Genomic DNA, 22,528 nt, shown 5'->3' with positions numbered 1-22,528 from the left:
GTTACTTCCTCTATTTATAGGTTTAGGTTAACTTGGACCTCAAGGCAAAACCCCAAACTATAAAAACCCAAAATAACTAACACTACTAAAATAGGTCTAAGTAGAAATCATGTGTGAAGCAACATGCTTCGACACTTCGACACACTAACACAACTCAGCACACTAGATGATTCGACACTCCCTTACTTCTGTCGAACAACCTGCTTTGACACAAGAAATTATAATTCAACAAGATTGATTGATTCTAATCTTCTTGCTTGATTTTTATGTTTTCAAGATCGAGCATCAACCTATTGAATTCATCCATATCATCTTCGATTAGAGTGTCTGACTGCATCTTCAAGGTCTTTGTCATGTAAAGACTGTCCAACTTCAACCATAACGCAACAATAGTCTTTTCTCTTAATACTTTGAAATCAATTACAAGAAAATAATATACGAGTTTAATGAACCTCTTGAACACGCACTCCATCTACCCAATTCCATTGGGTCTCCGTGTTTGATTGTAACTCTCTAAGAACGAATTACTTAAAATAGAAAAGAGAATGATCTTATAAAGAGTGATCAATCTTTACAACTTCTACAACAAACCAATAGAGAAAAAGTTAATTATAAAAGAAAAACATGAAGAAAAAAAACTAACTTAACAATATCCCAACTTCCAACAATATCAATAAAATTGTGGTTATCTACTATACAATCTTTCAAATTCAGTATCTCTATCTCCATAGTCTTCTATATACAATTGATCAATCATATTAATCCTTAATTAACTCTTCAACTGTAGTTCCATAAGCCCAACTACATACCAAATAATAGACTACATTAATAGCACTCAGTCCAGCTATAACCCAATAATACTTATCAAAACGACCCTCATTAATATCATCACAAATCCACCCTTTTTCCCCTCCTCTTGAAGTAACATTTTCTATAGTACTAAACACAAAAGAAGAAACCAAATTTCCAGCTGCCATTCCCAATCCAGGAAGTGAAACAGCAACACTAGACATAGTCCTTGGAAACTCTGAGTAATAAAATTCATTTTGGCCTATTATATTGAATGCTTCAGCTATACCAGCCAAGCAAAGTTGAGGTGCAAGCCACATTGCAGACATTTTCAACACTCCGTCATTGGTATCATCATTGATTGCTTTCTTTCTTCTTATAGTCTCGAAAGTCGCTGCAGTTACCAAGTAGAGAAAATAAAAGAATAACCCGATTCCCATTCTTTTTTTCGCGCAGATCCTCACTGGTTTGCCTCGTATCTTTGACACGAATGGAAGAAGAACGCGGTCGTAGATAACTATCCATATGAATACTGCACCTACCAAGATAACACTGAAAGATCCTGCTGGTACTTCGAAGTGCGAGGTTATGTGTCTGTCCAGTGATTTAGCTTGCAACAATCCAAATGAGCCTCCAATGTTAAGAGACATCATGATCCCTGTTGACCATAATGGAATAACTCTAACAATGGATTTTAGTTCTTCTACTTGATCCACTGTGCACAAACTCCATGGATTTATTGCTGAGCCATCACAGGCTTTATCTTGTTCATGATCTTTAATAAGACAAGCTTTATTGAAAAACCTGATATATATAAAAGTTTGTTACAAATTAGTTACACAAGTTGTAATTCTAGTATTGTTACTCTATATCATGGTTTTAAGTTGCACTTCACAACAGCAATTACATTCGCAATACTGCTGACAAGGTTTTAAAAAACGGTCTGATACCGCGAAAACATTAAAAAGAAATTATCGTAAATTCACATTGTGAAGACCACAATTACTATCGCAACATCTGTATTGATCGAAATCGCGAAAGTTTTTACACAACCCCAACCGTTATTTAAAACCTTGATTGATGTCGTAGCCTCCGCAGTGTGAATTAAAATCATGCATCTGACTGTCATTAGAAACCCCATTAGACAATTTTGTCCATGTTTCTTAAGTATTTTTATCAAAAGTCCAAATTTCATAACTCCAAAACTCAATTTACTTCCTATTCATATGTAATAAAAAATCTTAACTTCAAGTGTTTTTTCAGGTATATTTCGAATGCATCCCAATTAAAATTTACGCTGCAACGGCCATAATGTGTATCACTATGACCGCAATTGCAAGATTTGCAACCATAACCACAATTTAAAACCATCCTCTATATATAACTACTCGTTATCCAGAAGTTTTAAGTCAAATAGTAATACTGAAAAGGATAAAAAAGCACAAGATAATGAAATATTTCATCCAAATTTAGTGAATATAAAAAAGCAAAAAGATGATTTTACCTTAGTTTATCAGTTGGAACAGCACAATCTGAGTCAGTGTAGTGATGGTAACACTGAGTAGAATTTTTAGACGGTAATGGAATATTTCTGTTCTTATAGGAAGCAGAAACCACTTGCGAAAAACCAGTGAAGAAGTTGGTCCTTTTATGAATCTTTACGTAAAGAGGTGAAGCAAGAAAGAATAAGATAGTGGATAAAAGCATGAGTATTGCCGGAACACCGAAACCGATTTTCCATCCAAGATGATCTTGAATATATACTATTCCAGTGAGACCTATTATGATAGAGATAAGTGTGAAAGCATAATACCAACTAAAGAAAATTTCCACGAACGAATGGTTGTCATTTAGGTTATCTTTTGTGTTCACTTGATCTGCACCAAATGCTAAGGAGCATGAAAGACCTCCACTTCCAATTGACATGAGACCTAATGCAGAGAGTAGAATTGCCATTTCCACTAATGTTGCTGATTTACCACCTTCAGCTGGATGGATCATTGTTGTTAACCACAACATTGCCATTCCCTATAACAACAAAAGAGAATAATTTGTAACCTACTTTTAGAGTATTTAATACTGTAACACCTAAACCTTTGAAAAATTGTGTATTTGTGTCTGTGTCAGAGTTTGACACCGACGTTGACACCAACATTAACACATACGTTTAGTTTATTCATTTTTTAAAATTATTATCGGTGTAATTTTCAAATTATTATCGGTGTAGACGTATCGATCTCAGTGTCGTGTCTGCTGTCTGTCTATTGTCTATGTCTATGTCTGTAATATAATATAAAAAGTGTAGTACAAATTTGAATAACTATATATACCAGGAAACTAACAGTAGAGCCTAATCCAACGACTAAGAATCGGCCTAGATAAGAATCTGCAACAAAAGCACCAACCACAGGCATGAAATTGGTGGCAGCAGAGGATAAGATGAGTATTTGAGTAGCTTTTCCAAGAGGAATTTTGTAAGTTCCCATCAAATAGACTATCATGTTGGGCAAAATTCCAATGCTTGCCATCCTTGCAAGTGCCTCATTTGCTGCAAATACTCATAAGAAAACCATTAGTATTGTACAATAAATTTCAAGCTCAATCTAAGTAAACAAAAATCAAAATAAACTTATTTATTTAATGTGAATGACCAAGTATAAATATAACTAGTAAAGAATTCATGCACTATGATGAGATAAAATAGCATTCGGGTCGTTTTGAGGACGTGAAAAGCAATCTATAGCATATGACCTCACACTTTTTTATGATTAAGCTATAAAAAAAGGGGCTACATACAAATATTTCACAATTTATTTATAGTTAATAGAGCCTCTTAAAAAAGTTTCACAACTAAAATTAACTTCAACTTCTTATATTGGATCTCTAAAAAAGATTGAGAAGACCCTGAATAGTATGATAGAATTAATAAAATAAACAATAGTAATCAAAGAAAGAAGCCATAGAAAATAAACAAAATGATGAAGCTTTATCAAGAGAACAAAAAAAAAGATTTATTGATAAGCCTGGAAGTAGCTCTAAATAAAAAAAAAATAAAGTGGAGGTCTAATTTCAGAAAGGTTAATCAGTTCGATGTTGCTGAATTGGCAAAACAAGGCGGAGAATACTGACAAATCCATATACTTCATTGCTGCTGCAACTTGGAATTGACATTTGGCTGCTGAATTGACTCTTGTTGAGAGCATTAGTGCTCTTTAGGGTGCAAATTTGCTGCTCAGCTATGTTTTCTTGTGTGAGTGTGTTTGAGCTTGATAGCAAGTTGATGGTCCTATGTTGACAGGAGAAGAATTTTCGTGGACCTAGAGCTAATACTATGATAGATCGTTACAATTTAGAGTTTAGATTTTGAAATATTGGTTTCGCTCATACTAGCCAATAGGGTTAAGAACAAATCCAATACGTCAAATACTCAATTAATTAAAAAAATTGAAAGATTACGAATTAATTAAAAATTGGATGAGTAAATAATAATAAATAATAGAATGTATATTATAAAAATATTATTAATAACTTATTTAAATTTATTTAAATCCTAAAGTAAGTTATAATTTAAAATAATTTATTTCTAAAAAATAAGTTATAATAATAAGTTATACCATATCCTCACATGCATGTGCCATATTCCATGTTTCACACACTGCATAGCTATTCACATGCTGCAACATTATCTCATCTATAAATAGGGCAGCAATTCACAAGACTCAACATCTGCAACTCTAACAATCAATATCTGCAACACTCCACCTTTACAACACTCAACATCTGCAATACTCAACCTCTGCAGCATTATGTCTCTATTGACTATGGATGATAAACATCGAGGAACAATCGACAATATCTCGACATTTGTATGTTATTATTTCTTCTTACTTATTTCGTACTTATTTCTTACTTATGCTTTTATTGTTTATTACTTCTTATTTTATTTCTTATTTATGTTTTATTAGGACCCAAAACGATTTTGATGTCGTGTACATGAATATGTACCCCACGATCCTTTGATTGAACCATATATTCGAGGATACGGTTTTGGTAATCTCTTCAACATAGTCTCATACTCGGTTGACTACAAATTTGTTCTTGTTTTGTTGCAGAGATGGAGACCCGAGACCCACATATTTCACCTTCCTTTCGGTGGGTGTACCGTCACACTTGAGGGCGTCTACATGTTGTTGGGTCTACATATCAATGGTAAGGTCGTAAATGGTAGAGTTAACCAGGATAACTCTATTTGCAATGAATTGTTGGGCGCCCCTTTGTGTGACGACCAAGTTAGGGGTCAAGATATTAACTTAAAACATCTCAAACAATATTATGCGAGTATAACATTTACTGAAGAATCTACCAAGTATGAAAAAATAATTAAAGCTCGGTGTTATATTATGATTCTATTCGATAATTTTTTACTTCCCGAAAGTACTGGTAATACGGTAAGTATTATGTATTTACCGTTGTTACGAAACATAAATAAGGTAAGCATATATAGTTGGGGTTCAACTATTTTGGTCAATCTATATAGTGTGTTGTGTAAATATGCCAAAAAAAATACTTCTACGTTTTATTCATGCGCATATTTGCTACAAGCATGAGTTTGGCCAAGAATGTTGTCACTCGTCCCGGTAAATGAGAAGTTATTCATATTCCCCTTTGCAATAAAGTAAGTTTAAAACTTTACCATCTAATTATTAGACTTTGTATTGCAATTAACTCTAAATAATATTTTTCAAATTTTTTTGATCTATGTGGTCAGTTAGAGGGATGAACTACAACAGGTGTCCGAAACACGCTGTAGTAGTCTATCACAATCTATTGGACCACATTGGATCAGACGATGTACTATTCCAACAAAACTTTATTTTGATTTAAAAATAATTATCAAATTATCTATCATCTAATCATGTCATATTCTTGCACAGTTTATCTAGAGGCCATATTTGGATCTTTATCAATAGGTTAACCATGATGATGATGCAGTTTGGACAACAAAAACACCAATTATCCGGTAAAACTGCAGTTCGGCATGCAACAACAAATTCCAGAACTTTTCGACATGTTTGGGAGATTGACATCAACAGAGATTTGATACCCAATGGGATTATTCCGACTAGAGGGACTTCGCAAAAGAGTTGTGTCGTCATTGGAGAATCGACGACAACACATCTTAAACGAACCAGACATACAGGGTGCTAGACCAACTCAACAATATATGGAATGGTTTAGGTCGCTTACAATGTCACAATTTGTGTTTGAGCCAAGGTATTTAATTGATCCATGGCAACTAGATTTGTCATCATACGCCCAACAACAAATCTCTGTCCAAGAACAATGTCAACTCACCCAAACCCAACGACCAACCTCACACCATCACCCTACCATATACACCCAACAACCAAACACCCAACCTCGCAACCCATTCATGCCACACACCCAACCTCAAAACCAAGAATCAAACCCTACCTACCAACGACCATACGCAGCCACCACAACAGTCTATAGCCCAGATGATTCATATAATTCATGTCATCGCAGCCCCCCACCAATTACCACCCAAACATCTCATCGCCACAACATCCAACCATTGTTTGACTATAGTACACTCTAGGAACCATTGATTCGTTTTCAAACCGATTAAATGTCCTAATTCGGGAAACCATATCATCCACAATTCACCCAACCACAACGATCCAACTACGACAACATGGGCACCAAACTCAATTACGGAAGCGCCGTTGGCGAAAACCCCCAAGCTATTGGGAACAAATGATGACACGTCTATCAAATATCGCTGGACCTTCCACTGGACTTTCGCACCAGCCGCCATTGGATCATGTCAGCACTCAAAGACCCCAAACACCTCAAGAAAATCGTTGGAGACCTCGAAGACAGACTAACACACCTGGATGTGGAACAATGGGCGTTTCAATCGGACGAGTCATTAAATTTCTTGTCAATTCCATGTAATATTCATTATAACATAAATATAATTTTTATTTTCAGTATTTTTTATTTATTTGTAAAATTAACATTTAAAATTTTAAAAAAATAAAAAACTAAAGGTGCATGCGCAATATGCATTGGCACATACACTATGTAGTGTATGCATGCGACAATGCATGTGACACCACACATGCAGGCGCCAAGAGGCATGACACCTAGGTGCTACACCATTTGGAGCATGCGCTAGCTTCAATAGCGCCTCCTCTCTAGGTTAATTGGATGCGCCAGTTCAACTAACGTATCAGTTAAGAAAGGTGGTTATTTTGGTATTTGTTTTTGAAAAGTTGATTATTTAAGGATTTAATTTGAAAATATTGATTATTTAAAAAAAAAATCCCTAACAGACATAGGTTCTGGGCTAATTTTTGTTGGTATAAAAGAAATATACTTTACTTAATTAAAATATTAGACTGCATGCCATAATTTTTGTTATAAATCCATCAAACTTGGTATTTAAATAAATATTAATAACTTTATTATTATATTATATTTTTATTTTAAATTAAAATATAAAAATAAAAATTAATTATCTTAAAGAATTTATAAGAAAAACTATAAACAATATTATAAGTTATTTTTTAAAATTTTCTCAATTAAATAATTTCATAAAACTTATATTTTTAATTTGTTAATCTGTTTAAACATTAATTAATTAATTTATATATATATATATATATATATATATATATATATATATATATATATATATATATATATATATATATATATATATATATATATATATATATATATATATATATATATATATATATATATATATATTCAAATAAAATAGATTAATAATCAATCAAATCTTTGAAAGGACCGAACTCATGAAAAAAAAGTTTGTCAATTTGAGTTTTTTAGCTTGACAATGTTTATTTATCTCGGCTCAATTTATTATCGTCTCTGTTAGTGTGACTTTAAAGTTCTTTTTACAAGTTTGAAAAAATTAGAAAAGGATGGTTGGGATTGCTTTGGCGAGAAAATTTGAAAAAAGATACATAAATTTTAAATATTTCTTTATGATATTTTTTTTAAAAATAAATAATTAATCATTTTTAATATTTTTTAAATTTTATAATTTTTTAAAATATATATTATATTTAATAGTTTATTTAAACCCTTTAGAATTCTTTAAATCTTTCTTTTAATATAATTTTTTAATTCTTCAAACCATTGATTTTTTTTAATATAAATCAAATGTTAAAAGACTGTATGTGTACAAAGACACAAGACAAAATATAAATAAAATATAGAGATAAAAAAGTGAGGAACACAATTACAATACAAAAACATAACATGAAAATTTCATGACCGAAGAAAAACTACAGTCGTTGTCCATAGACAATCAGAGAATAACATTATGTGAAAATTGTTACAACACATAATATACCCTCAACTAACTCATACCCCCAGTACATATTTAACTACATCTCACAACACTCTAATATGGTGCATCTTGAAATGAAGAACTTGAATCTTATATATAGTATTTGAATCCACATTCCTTCATAAAACTAAGCGATGTGGGACTTCAAAGAATTTGTACTTTATATATAGTTTTGGATGCTCTCTTCATTCATAAAACTAAGTGATGTGAGACTTCTTTAACATGTATATTTTCAACCAACCCCAACAATATCCATCTTGATTGAAAATAATACACAAACTTTCATTGTTTTCACTGACAATCATACTCCACCATAAAGAGTATATTCACTTGAAGCTACACCACTACAAGAATTTTTACGTTGTCTTCACCGACAATCATAGTTTTTAAAAACTATCAAACTCCACCTAAAGAAGAGTATACTTCACTTCATGTTAAGTCCCTTAAAGAATTTTCACATGTCAAAAACCAGGTTGAAACTTTATGGTGCAACTTCCATGTTGGTTGGAAGCTCTTCAACCATCGACATAATCTCACAACACACTTTGCATTAATGCCTATGTATTGATCAGATAGCAATAACTCGTCCTTTTCCATGACACCAGAAATGTCATGAGGACACACTTCTCAATTTTCAAAGAAGATGATCCTCTCTCAAAGCGAGAGAGACATTTCTAGCATTTGACTCAAAGCTCTTCTCTAATGTTTCCCCATCATGACATTTATACTTTACATGTCCAAACTTTCCACATTTCCAATATCTCACACCCGTTTCATTGTTTTTCTTCACATACGACCTTCCTCTAGCAACCAATACTGAATTTGATGAAGTATTCTCCTCACCCTTCATTCTTCTTTCTTTAGAAATAATCTTACTAACAACTTCTTCAAAGCTCAAAGTTTTCTACCATTTGTTGGGTCATGAGGAAGAACATCAACATTAGGCTAAGAGCAACACATAAGTGAGAGAGACACCACATACTCATTCAAAACCTTAAGGTGATAGGTGTGTGGGTTCTCCCATTTATAAATGCTCAAGTTTCTGCATTTATAATCAAAGTGGGACTCCAACTCACACTTGATCATTATTTCTAACACTCTCCCTCAAGTGTGAGGCCATAATGTTCCCCATCAAGTGGAAACTCTTTTGTCCACATACATTTTACATTTGTATCACCATTGACACATGTTCCTGGACATTTCGATTTAGCCGAGACACCTCTTTCTGGACATTTCGAAAGAACTAAGTCAGTCTCTTTATTCGAACCAAAGACTCATGATGCCATTGGTTGAAAAAAATAAACAAAATAGAGAGACAAAAGAGAGAGAGAGAGAGAGAGAGAGAGAGAGAGAGAGAGGGAGAGAGAGAGAGAGAGAGAGAGAGAGAGAGAGAGAGAGAAACACAATCACAACACAAGAATATAATGTAGAAACTCTAAAACCGGAGAAAAACCACAATCGTTGTCAATAGACAACCAGAGAATAATACTATGTGAAAATTGTTACAACATATAATATACTCTTAACTAACTCATGCCCCTAATACACTCATACCCTCCAAAACAAATATTTAACTACATCTCACAACACCCTAATACAAGAGTATAAGAGAACAAACAAAGTCTAATACAAACTAAAAGTATTTTTGACTGATGCATTTTAGAATGAAGAACTTGAATTTTATATATAGTCTTGGAATACCTCTTTCTTCACAAAACTAAGCGATGTGTGACTTCAAAAAACTCGTATTCTATATATAATTTTGAACTCTCTTTTCATTCATAAAATTAAACGACGTGGAATTTCTTTTAATATATATATATATATATATATATATATATATATATATATATATATATATATATATATATATATATATATATATATATATATATATATATATATATATATATATATATATATATATATATATATATATATATATATATATATATATATATATATATATATATATATTCAATCTACTCCAACCGTATATATAGTTTAAATATAGTTTAAGCATCTAGTAGTATGCAACTTTTTTTTATTACGTTTAATTAAGATATTTCTTACCATGACAATTTTTCTATCTAACAATTAATTAATTAATATTACTTTATTTTTTTCTTATTTAATAATTTATTAAATAGTTTGAATATAAATTTTAAAATAAATAACTTTGATATTATAACTTTAAGAAAAGTTAAATAAAGAGATAACGTACCAATGATGAAAGGCATGGTGATAAGACCCCCCTTCTGCCTTTGTGGTTGTGAAATGAGTTGAGATTCCATTTCATCAGCAGCAGCACCAGAATTTTCAACTTCCTTGTGCATTTTTTGAGTGGTATCATTATCAAGATCTTCATTATCCAATGGAAGATAGAAAGACATAGACATGATGAAGTATTAGCAATGTTGATGCAGATTAGATTCAAGTTATAATGTCACCACTTGTGAATTGAAACTGTGTGAACAATCACTTTGTGTGTTCATAAGGTGTGAGTCACTGCTTTCTAGAATGGAGTAGTTCGAAAACCAAAGGATTATTAAAAATGAAAAACAATGTATAGATAACACTTCTTTCACGACATATCTTGGTCGACATATTGAAAAAAAATATCTTGGTCGACATATTGAAATCTATGTTTTTCGTCGTAAGTGAAAAGGATCTTGTGAACAATATTTTTCTATTTTAATTTATATATTATTTAAAATATCAATTATAAATTATGTATTTTTTATCCTAATATGCTCTTAAAATGTAAAAGTAGTAGCAAACAATACGCACCTAAAAGGCAAAATCCAAGGGAACATTAAAATATTAATAAAAAAAATAAATTTACGGATTTTTTTTTGCCTTATATAAAAAGATTAAGACAAATTCTTAAAGGACCGCGTCTCCTAAGCCCATAGGTCTTTCACAGGAGAGACTTTGTTTTTCTTCTTCTCAAATGAACAATAATCATTGGATTAGTTTGGAAACACATTGCACTATCACTTTCTCTATCTGTAGCTTACTACTCTCAAACACGTCATTTTTTCCATTCGCAGTTCTTCCACTTTCTCATTTTACCATACTCATTTGCATTTCTTCCATTTTTCTTTTCTTTCACTTTCTCCATTTGCAACTTCGTTTCTTCCATTGTCTCCATCTGCAACTTTGTTTCTTCCATTGTCTCAATCTACAACTTGGAATATCATTTCTTCGATCCTCATTTCTTCCCTTCTGATTTCTTCCTCATTTAATTGGATCTGAAGTTCTTTTTAGTGAATTAAAAAGGTAAGTTTTTAGTTTGAGTTAAAAATGGATCAAACAATCATATTCTTTCGTGTTGTAATAGATTGAAACTTGTTATATATGATGGTAATCACATGGATATTGAATCGAAGATGGATGATGGTGATGTTGATGGGCATGAAATAATGCAAGCTAACTATGTAAGTGAAATTTTTTATGAATCTTACTTTGTGGTTAACCCATTTGCTTGTTGATTTATTGATGTATTTATTAATATATTTTTTTAGCAAGCACTCAATGAGATTATACATGAGAATGGTCGTGTTAACCTTGATAGTGAATTGGATATTGTTAATGATGGATGCTTGGATATTATTGAATATGATAATGTAGTTGTTGATGAAGATTTTGAGTTTGTAGGAGGTGAATATGATTATGAAGATGGTGAATTTGATGGATGTGAATACGATGGTGAAGCTGGTTCTGGTGATGTTGGTGGAGACGAATCTTGGAATACAGATGCCAACAACGATGAAACTGATGGGGAAGGTTTGGAATAGAGTTCAAATAGTTTAAATGAATCAATATTTTCATATCAAGTTCTAGATGAATCATTTGTTGTTGACGATGTCGACGATATTGTAAAGATGGACATGTTTAACTTGCAACATGATGATGTTTCGAAGCTATAATTTGGAAATCCAGAAGTTGCTTACACATTTTATGGTTGGTTTCCAAAGATGAACGAATTTGCAGTTCGTAAAGGTCAAGTTACTAAAAATAAGGATGAAGACGTTATTCAACAAACATTTTTTTGTAACCTTGAAGGATTTAGGCAAGACAGAGTAGAGCAACACAAGCATGGTCCGAAGCACGAAATTCGATGTGGATGTGGAGCAAAGTTTAGGGTGCATGTTGATATAATTTCACAAAAGTGGTATATCACAATTTTTACCTTTGAGCATAATCATGAAATGTTAAAAGAGAAGCACCGCATGTTGTTGGCAGCTAATAGGAATCTTAGTAAGTCAGATAAGATACAAATTAAGAATTTTGGCAATGCTTGAATCAGAGTATCTCAAATGATTGGTGCATTTGCAAATGCTATAGGGGGTATGATAAGGTAGGACTTTTGAAGAAGGACATACATAATCAATTTTCAAGACAAAGAAAAGAGATGTTTTCTAATGTTAAAGGTGTTGTTAGGTATCTTATAGATCTTCGTGTTAAAGATCCATTAATGTTTGTTGCACACGAGGTGGGTGCGGATGGGACGATGCAAAACCTATTTTGGAGCGATGGTGAAAGTCAAAAGAATTATGAACTATTTGGTGTTGTGCTTGCTTTCAATGCTACATATAAGAAAAATAAGTACATGAGCCCGTTTGTTATTTTCTGGTGTTAATCACCATAACCAGACTATTATATTTGCTACTACACTAGTTTCAAATGAAGTTGAAGGGACAGCCGTATGGTTGTTGGAGCAGTTTTTGGTTGCAATGAAAGGCAAGACACTAATATCTGTAATAACGGAAAATTATGTTGCTATGAGAAATGAAATCAAGAAAGTATTTCCCTACAGTTACAATAGATTGTGTGAATGGCATCTCCTACGGAATGCAATCTCCAACATTGGCAATCCTAATTCATCCTTGTTTTAAAAAAATGCATGCTTGGTGATCATGATGTTTGAAAATTTGAGAATATATGAAAGGATATGGTAGATAAGTTTGGTTTAGAAGATAACAGTTGGATCAAAGAATTGTACCAGAAAAGCAAGATGTAGGCAACAATTCATAGTCGGGGAAATTTCTTTGCAGGAATAAGAACTACATAATGATGTGAAACATTTCATAGCCATATGGGCCAGTTTGTACACTCGAAGATGAATATGACTAATTTTGTTAAGTATATCCATATGTGTGTGGCATATTTTTGCTTTAGAGAGGCTTAAGCTTATTTTCAATCCCAATATGGACATGTAGTGTTGCATATCATTCTTAGGGCGCTTGAGAGGTCAACTTCAAAATAATGGACAAAAGAAATATTCGAGATGGTACGATATGTTATGAAAAAGGTATCCTTAATATTTGTATTAGATGCTCAAAATATGGTGTCCTTTACAATTTACTCAGTGAAAAAATATTGAGACGAATGGCATGGATGACGTGTTTCCCTCTGTCCATCGAATGATGATTTCAATTTCTTATTGTAGTGATAAATTCATGACCATCAAGCTATGGATAAGCAAGACATCAAATAACAAGAGTCGCCACCGCGCTTTTATTATTTCCAAGGGAAAAGGGAAAAGTACGAACAAAACCCAAAAATAAGAAGTTTTCAAATCAAAACTAATAAAATGTCAGAGATTACAGGTAAGGGGGTTGGTTACACAGAGGGAAGGTGTTAGAACCCAAAGTGTCCTAGGTACTCCTAGGGAGACCTTTCTTGTGTGCATATGTATTTTGTACAAAATGATGTTTACAAACAATTAGAATGGGGGGATGAGAAAAGAATTTATTAATTATATTTTTGTGTTTGACAAGACCTTCGGACTTGTGCCTATGTACCAACATAAGAATGAGGGATCAAAACCTCGTAGTTCGTGATACAAATTTCAAAGTGGGTGCATTGATTTTAGCAAAAGTTAGGTTTAAAAGGCACAAAGGCCTAAAAATGGTTTGAATGAGTTAATTCTTTTTGGCTTTTGAAAATTTTAAGTCAAGTATAGTTAAGTATATTTACAAGTTTGATTTAAGAAAAGAAGTTTTGAAATGCAATGGCATAAGACCAAAGTTTCTAATTTGCAAAGAGTCTAAGTTAAAAAAGACAAGCACAAGCACATAAGTTTTTAAAAGGAGGGAGAGATTTTGAAATTAAAGAGATTGGATGGAGATGAAGAGACTAATCCTAAGCATAAATTTCAAAGTTAAGAGTTGAAAAGATCTGACCAATGGGCTGCAATCCAATAGGCAAGAATTCCATATAGAAACCCAAATTCCCTTGGACATTAGAATCAAGCAACAAACAATGCATAACATATTAACTTGAAGAGCAAGACATCAAATAAAGATAGCCACATCCAAGCTTTAGCCACTCCATAATCTTCTTCAAATTGGCCTATGTAGCAGATGAATTCCACAAGTCACAGGTTCAAAATAGCAGCTTCACAATGATCATGTTACAGATGAACTCAAATGGATCTTCAATGATGTATCAGATGAAGTTTCAAATTGCAAGCACTTGGTTACATGAAAGTTGACATTGGCCAAGTCCTTTTGCATAGGGATGTTGTCTAAATTCTAAGTCCAATTGTCCAAGATCTAACCAACAATCCACACAATAGTTTTTTAGGGTTTTTGTTCTTATTATGCACATTAATGGTCAAAGACCACACAAGCAAACAAAATATGCACAAACAAGATATATCACTCAATATGGTCCAAGTGGACAAAGTGAAAATTACATTAATATAAACAATTAGAATGGTATGAATAATGACAAATGAATAGAGCTTAAAATTAAAGGGCATTAAAAATAAATGGCTTGAAATTAAATGTTAATTGTTAATGAATTAAAAGTTAATATTGTTTTTTTATTTTTTTATTTTTTAAGTCATTCTTTGGAGAACACTCAACCCACTTATCACAAGCATGGATCCTTGAACCAAGACATCTTCCAAAGGAAGGAAAAAAGACCAAGTTTCCAGACAATACCATGAAAGAGAGGAGACTTACAACCTCACTAACTAGAATGCTATGCCTTTTGTGTCACAAATTTAGCGCTATGTTAAGCAATCGTAATTGGACTTATGTAGAAGTCACAACTATTTGAGGCCGGGCAATAGAATTTTGGTGTTAATGCATGTTAGAGACATAATATAATGGACTATGCTCATGAAATATACCACACACAAAAATAATATGCAAAAGAGGTGGCCTGATCTCATCCATACTTATGTTGATTTTTCAATCAACTAGCCTTTGGACCTTGAGATATCATAGGCCAAATGAAATGGTGCATAAAGAAGGGGAATTAGATGAAGAGGTAGGGGAATAGATCAAAACTCATATTGGACAAAGGAGGACTTTTACCAAATTAAGATCATTCATTCATTTTGGAAAATGGAATATACATTCCATCAATCCCCTAAATCCAATGATCTTAACCTAGCAAAGTCGAATCAACCTTGACCAAGGCCCAACAACACAAGTCAAACTTATACAAACAACTAAAATGGCTCAACACAATTATTTGACATTTATTCAATTTAAAATACTAAAAATAATGCATTAAATTAAATATGGTTTGTCAAATTCCTAAAATCTCATCAAAACATCAAAGAAATGGCCATGAGGTTTATCATAGGTTAAACAAGGTCAAAGGACCTTGGAGAAAAAATTTCAGAATTTTTGGAATCTTAAAAGTATTTTTAAATAATTAAAAATATTCACAAAAGTTTATAAAAGAGGATTTTATTTAAAAAAGTTTGAGGTGGAAGTTTGGAAATTTCAACATGTTGAAATTTTTTGAGGTGGAAGTTTGGAAATTTCAACATGTTGTAATTTTTTCTAAGTGTTAAGTCATATATCTCAATATTCCACCTTGCTTAACTCTTTCAAAGACCTTAAAAATGGTCACCAATTTCATGTCATTTGGATTTATAATGATAGATTTATGCATTTTTGAAGTTGAGGAAGATCACTTGTTCAATGGTATATGGCAAGATTGACCTATAATGTATCCTCACATCGCATGGTCATAAAAGTTGATTTAGCTCTCACTCCAAACATCAAGGTTGAAGTATACATCCTGAATTTGATTTTGCAACTTGGAATCTTTCATCTCATAAAAATTGAGAAAGTTATGGTCTTCGGAAGTTGACTTTCAAATTAGGGTTTAGACAAAATGACCTATAATGTTTCAACATGTAAAATGACATTTCAAGCAAAATTAGCTCTAGACTTAAACATGAAAGTTGTTTGGTATGTCATTTAGAGTAACATTTCTCTTGGAATCATTTTGATATGGTGAAAATTGTAAAATATAGGGTCTAGGGAGACCCAATTTTGAACAGATGAATTCATCTGACCAACCACCATCAACCAACTTGCTAACTTCCAATTCTCTTGACCTTATAGGCTCATGGTAGATGATATATGCATAAGATGATGAATTTTGAAATGTACCTTGAGAAATTTGATCAATTGGTGAGATAGCTTGTTGGAGAAATTACTTAAGATACCTAGTCAAACTAGGGTTTCCAAGGCAAATCACCTCCAAATTCTTGAAGAATGCTTGATCAATATAACATGTAGAGATCATTGGGACTCATATATGATGCTTTGAGACATTGTGAATCAATCCTTGGTTGTGATCTTAGCAATGAGGGTCTTAAACCCTAGATATGAACTTGATAGATCAATGATGATCATGCCCTACCTACAAAAGAGTTAGGCAAATGCAAAGACATATTTTTGGTATTTTGGTTAGTAAAATGATGATATACAAGTATGATACAATCACATAGTGCTTGGTGATCTCTCCCAAAGAAAACCCAATGAAAGAGGGGCAAGGAGGATGCCAAGGTATGATCCCAATGCCAATGCATATGAAGAAATTGTATGAGGAATCTTAGGGTCAAAATTGGGGTCTTACAGCTGCCCCTATTTAAGGACATTCTAATTGAGGAGGTGAAGGGTAAAATCTTTGTATCGACTCAGTAGAATGGGCTTAAATAACAACATCTAGAAACAAATTTTGATCCCTAAGAGACCTTATGATGCCTATGATATGAATATGAAAGCAAATTCTCTATGGGGAAATTTTGCCACAAAGGAAAAGAAATCAGAGCGATCGAAAGTCCATAGGAGCGCAATGCATTCCGTAAGGAAAGCTCACCGGGGAAACAAAAACTTTGGGGGAATAAAAGGGTTATGCGTAGGCCAGGCTACGACTTAAAAACTGTTGGGGGACTCAGAGGAATTCCATGAAAATTGGAAAGACTCAGCCGGGGAAACAAAACATCTGCAGGGGAAACGAGTAGATCAGGGTAAAGCTAACGTACTTGGATCATGCAAGAAAAGTGATTTCACTAAGGAAATACACACTCAACACAATTAGGGAATAAATAGACTTCAATACAGAAGGAGCAGAAATTTATTATCCACTGCCGGTTACTGGGTAAGGAGATAATAAAGATCTGACAGGGAGTACATCCGTCACCCGTTAGGATGAACATATCAAGGATGACTCGCTGGGGAACGGCCATGAGGGTATACTCATTACCGATTACTGGGTAAGAATAGCCTTGCTGGGGAAAACTACAGAAAATAGGATTTACAACTACCAGTTACTGGGAAAAAACCCAAAGATGAGAATATTCGTCACCGGTTAGGGTGAACATATCAAGGATAGACTCTACGAGGAGAAATAGGAATTACATCTATCAGTTACGGGATAAACTATCATCAGAGAGAAAAATCCGTCACCGGTTAGGATGAACATATCAAGGATTAACTCTGTAGGGGAGAAATTAGGATTTACAACTGCCAGTTACTGGGCAGAAGACCACAAAGAGAAGGAAACCCGTCATCGGTTAGGATGAACATATCAAGGATTAACTCTCTTGGGAACAAAATAGGGATTACAACTACCTTTCTACTGGGTAGAATACCAAAGATGAGAATATCCGTCATCGGTTAGGATGAACATATCAAGGATAAACTCAGACAGGGGAAGAAAATATCCGTCATCGGTTAGGATGAACATATCAAGGATAAACTCAGACAGGGGAAGAAAATATCCGTCATCGGTTAGGATGAACATATCAAGGATATACTTCTGGGGAAACATAGAAATGAATCCACTGCGGACTCTACTGAGGAGAAAAACAAGGGTACTTTTGTCGGGTATTGGGCAAAAAGTAACAAACTGCAAACTAAGAAGCATATTACTAGTTACTGGGTAATAAACTCTTAGGGGACCCAAAACATCTATCTAGGTAAGATCTAGAAAGAAACGGTCAATCAAGACTCAAACCAATAAGGATATAACTCAAGGGGAGTGATTCCATCCAGATAATCAACTAGGAGGAAACTAAAATAATAATCATCCACGAGGAGATAACTCAGTGGGGAAGGGAGAAAGGTTAAAGTCTTTCTGCTTAAGGGCCTGACTACAGTTGAGGGAGGACAGACACCAAACTTGTATGAGGATAAAGTACCCCTATAACAGTGAATGAGAATCTCAAACAATGAATCAATATTATGCAATTATGAGATTATATGAGTGTATATGTATATGTATATCTATATATGATGATTATGCTGACAAAACGATCGCAAAGGATACAAAGGTGTCGCAAAAATGAATCACCGATACAATCCTCGGTCAATCCACAAAAGAGGGAGAAAAATGCTGGAGCAAAGAGAGATCAACATCCCACAGGCTCAACCCTAGCCGGGGAAGGAGAAGATCTATTGAGGAAAGGAGACGTTATTGAATCTTTGGGGAATTTTAAGTCAACACCATTTTGAATGGGATACAATCGTACAGAGGATAAACACAAATAGCTTCTCAGAAACCAGGAGGAAACTCTAACTGGGAGTGAGCCGGATGACAACTAGTGGGGAAACCAAAGTTCTACTGCCATTATACAAACTACTGAGGAAACCCTCCTCACTCTACTGGAGATCAAAACTGGCTGGGTAATCACCGATTCTACGGGGAACTTATGCACAAACTCCGCTGGGGACAAACACTCCATATGGGAACTGAATTGACCAACTCGGTTGGGGATAACTGAGGGTTAACTTCTCGGGGGAACCATCAATGCTCCACACTTAGGGCTTGCTGTTTTTGAATTGCTATTGACATTTCTTTTTACTTGCTCTTAAAATTCATGCTTTTATATGTTAAAGAAAAATGGTTTTGATTTAAACTTTTAATTTCAAAGATGATCATAATAAAATTTAAAACTATTTGGCTGAAGTAAATAAGAGTGGAAACAATTGGATAAAAGTTCAACTTTATTTAATAGAATGGTAGACTGTAAATGACAAGACTCCATAGATTTTTACAAAGTTGAAAATGGTAATTTACATGGAAAAGGGTTACATTTAATACAAATGATCACTAATCTTTCCGCCAACTCTTGATATCCGTTGTGCTTTTGGCTGCTACTGGGGATGATGAATCGACGTCAACTCTTGTGCTCAACAAAGTTTCTCCAAGACTGGAAGATTAGCAGAATGTAGTTACTTACCAAAATCCCTAATTTTTGCATAAATTGCCCCAGGGTGGGGTACTCAACTTATCGGGAAAATTCTTTTCTATTTTATGTCTCTAATTTTTTCCTAGATTGCCCTTTCAGGTTTTCAATCCACCGAGACACTCATTTTTGCCTAAGCCTCCCTTTTGGAGTTTCAACTTAACGAGCTGTTCTTTTATTTTTAGGCGAAGTATTTCTTGACTGCATTTGCATTCACAGGACGAGTGAACTCTTCACCATCCATAGTTGTAAGAATCAAAGCGCCGCCTGAAAAGGCTCTCTTAACAACATATGGGCCTTCATAATTAGGAGTCCACTTGCCCCTAGAATCTGGTTTAAACGATAAAATCTTCTTGAGAACAAGGTCACCTTCCCTGAATACCCGAGGTCTGACCTTCTTATCAAAAGCTTTCTTCATCCTTTGCTGATATAACTGACCATGACACATGGCAATCAATCTGTTCTCTTCAATTAAATTCAACTGATCAAACCTGGTCTGACACCATTCATCCTCAGTCAACATGGCTTCCATGAGCACATGTAATGATGGAATCTCAACTGAAATTCTGGTGTAGTCAGAGTTCAGATGTTCTACTCGAAGTCATGACATCTGATCCAACATAGTTACTAATACAGCAAGACAGTTAAACAAATTACAACCCAGTACTCATATGCACACATTCACAGATGTCAAGACCTCTTCTACTATATCACCATAGAATGGAAGAAGACCCAGTTCTGTCCATCTGGTACAAGGACACAACAGAGATCAAACATAGCACTTCCTTCTATTGAGCCTGCTCAGTTATCAGCATGATGTCTCAACATTGATTTGAACATCACCTGTTCCAGCATTACAGTTTGCTGTACTGTAAAAGACCAACCAGTTTATACTTCAGTACCAGCTGTCAATGATGAATGTCATAACATTCTGTTTGGCATTCAGACAGAAGCTATGTGCCAGGTCTGTTATTTCCTTGATAAATAGGCTGAAATACAGACAGAATTATAACGTGCAGAAGGTAAAAAACAAAAGTAATTATTAACCCAGTTCGGTACAACATTACCTGCTCTGGGGGCATACCAAGCCAGGAAGAAGATCCACTATCAGCAGTATTAATTCAGAGTTAAACTCCCCCGTTTACAACTCTTCACTTAATCCCTACCCAATGCAATCTATACCTAGTAACTCCTAGATAGAAACCTCCAGTTTCCATTCCTATCACTACAATTACAATGTAATGCTAAACAACTTGAACTTGCTTCACAGCTTCGTTCAAGATCATAACAACTCTTGCCTACAGGCTTTGAGTTACAAATAATCTCATGGTTTCTAGCACTAAGAAACACCTGGTAACCTTCCCACGGGTTGGGAGGTTTACCTCACACACACCCCTAATTTTACATTCTTTGAGGCTTACAAAACCTAGGTTACAATCTGCTATTTATAACCTAACCACCAAACTGGATTTGGGCCTTCAGAAATCGCAGCAAACTTCTCTTTTCCTGTTACAAAGCTGGCAGAATTCTTCTACTACAATCAAGGTCTTCAATCTTTTATTTCCTAAAAAATCTCCATATTTGGAAACTGTATATTCACCAAATATTCTGATTGAGTCTTTAAGATCTCCACATAGAAGTTAGGATATTCACCAAATATCCTCACTAATCCCAGAATATTAAATTAGTTAACACAAGCCTGAATTAACTAATTCAGTTTTATACACATGTGTGATGTCACAGTCATGATGTCGTGACATCTTATATGACATATTGGTCTAGATGTTGAACTTCTTCAACCCAACATATTAAAACAACAGAGGTGATTACATTATTTGTTTTACAAAATTAATGCCAATCCTAAGGTACTAACAATCTCCCCCTTTGGAAAATTTTAGCTAAAACAAATAAATATTACACTAGACACCACATCCCAATATGGGCCTGCACTTCCTCTTTGTCATTTTCAGCCTCATTACCAACACCACTTCTGGTGTACATGAGGAAGAAGATGTACAAGGATCAGCTTCATCACAACCCTTCCCCTAAACACTGGGGATTCCTGAAGAATATGTAATGTTGAGTACATAGATAATGTAACTCAGATCACAAGACACAACTGTCCTCTTAACTCAGATCACAAGTCACAAGTGATATACCCAGTTAGTGACTTTTGTGCCTGAACCCAACTTCTCATTGCTACCACATTTTGCTTGCTTCTGGTACATCCTCAGGACAATGTTTCTCTCCCCCTTTTTAGCTAAACATTTATAAATGAAACCTTCACAAAACCAGATCCAGGCGCAGTATGCCCAAATGTTAACAAACCCCATGGTTTAGAGGGAATGGAATGTCGCTCTTGTGAGAAGAGGAGTGCTGATACATCCTTTAAATAGGCCAGACCATGCTTAGGATTTAACGGTAGCAGTAAATACTTGGTCAAGATCCATAAATATTTGCTTAGGAATTAACTGTAGGAGTAAATACTTGGTCAAGATCCATAAATATTTGCTGAGAGTCAGTCAGAGAATCACCACCAATATCCCAGACTATCTTTGAATACCTTTTATAGCTCTTGACTGTTTCTTTCCAGAACCAACAGTTCAAAGACTATTCCATAAATGCTGTCAAACACGTTGCAAGCTATGTCTTAACATTTGACACTGCTTTTGTCTACATTCTTCATATATTCTCCCTATCACCATTTCCTAAAACCACTTTCAGCAGGTACATAGGATATCTTATGTTAAGACATCACATATGACATCTTGTGAACACTCTGTCCTTTTTGTTCACAAGGAAAACTACCAGCAGTTTAA

General features: G+C 34.0%; 2 protein-coding genes across 3 annotated transcripts; one reads left to right on the top strand and one right to left on the bottom strand.

The window, feature by feature from the left end:
* Window positions 1-639: 639 nt before the first annotated feature.
* LOC127092805 (protein NRT1/ PTR FAMILY 1.2) lies at window positions 640-10,784 on the bottom strand. 2 transcript variants are annotated; one of them, XM_051031700.1, is made up of 4 exons: window positions 10,422-10,784; window positions 3,120-3,337; window positions 2,294-2,817; window positions 640-1,593 (listed from the first exon to the last, which is right to left on the bottom strand). In XM_051031700.1, exons 1-4 carry the CDS (start codon window positions 10,594-10,596, stop codon window positions 759-761), a joined length of 1,752 nt encoding a protein of 583 aa, XP_050887657.1. In that variant the 5' UTR covers window positions 10,597-10,784; the 3' UTR covers window positions 640-758. The 2 variants fall into 2 exon arrangements, with proteins under 2 accessions (XP_050887657.1, XP_050887658.1); XM_051031701.1 differs by lacking the exon at window positions 10,422-10,784 and adding an exon at window positions 3,919-4,166.
* A 787-nt stretch (window positions 10,785-11,571) lies between these two features.
* Window positions 11,572-13,098, top strand: LOC127094478 (uncharacterized). The gene is made up of 5 exons (XM_051033306.1): window positions 11,572-11,637; window positions 11,725-11,986; window positions 12,143-12,374; window positions 12,548-12,695; window positions 12,856-13,098. The coding sequence occupies exons 1-5, from the start codon at window positions 11,572-11,574 to the stop codon at window positions 13,096-13,098; spliced, it is 951 nt and encodes a 316-aa protein (XP_050889263.1).
* Window positions 13,099-22,528: the final 9,430 nt, after the last annotated feature.

This window comes from Lathyrus oleraceus, chromosome 6, assembly GCF_024323335.1.
Source record: "Lathyrus oleraceus cultivar Zhongwan6 chromosome 6, CAAS_Psat_ZW6_1.0, whole genome shotgun sequence".
Taxonomy (NCBI): domain Eukaryota; kingdom Viridiplantae; phylum Streptophyta; class Magnoliopsida; order Fabales; family Fabaceae; genus Lathyrus; species Lathyrus oleraceus.
The sequence above is the reverse complement of the archived record's forward strand: the minus strand, read 5'-3'. Positions and strand labels throughout refer to the sequence as shown.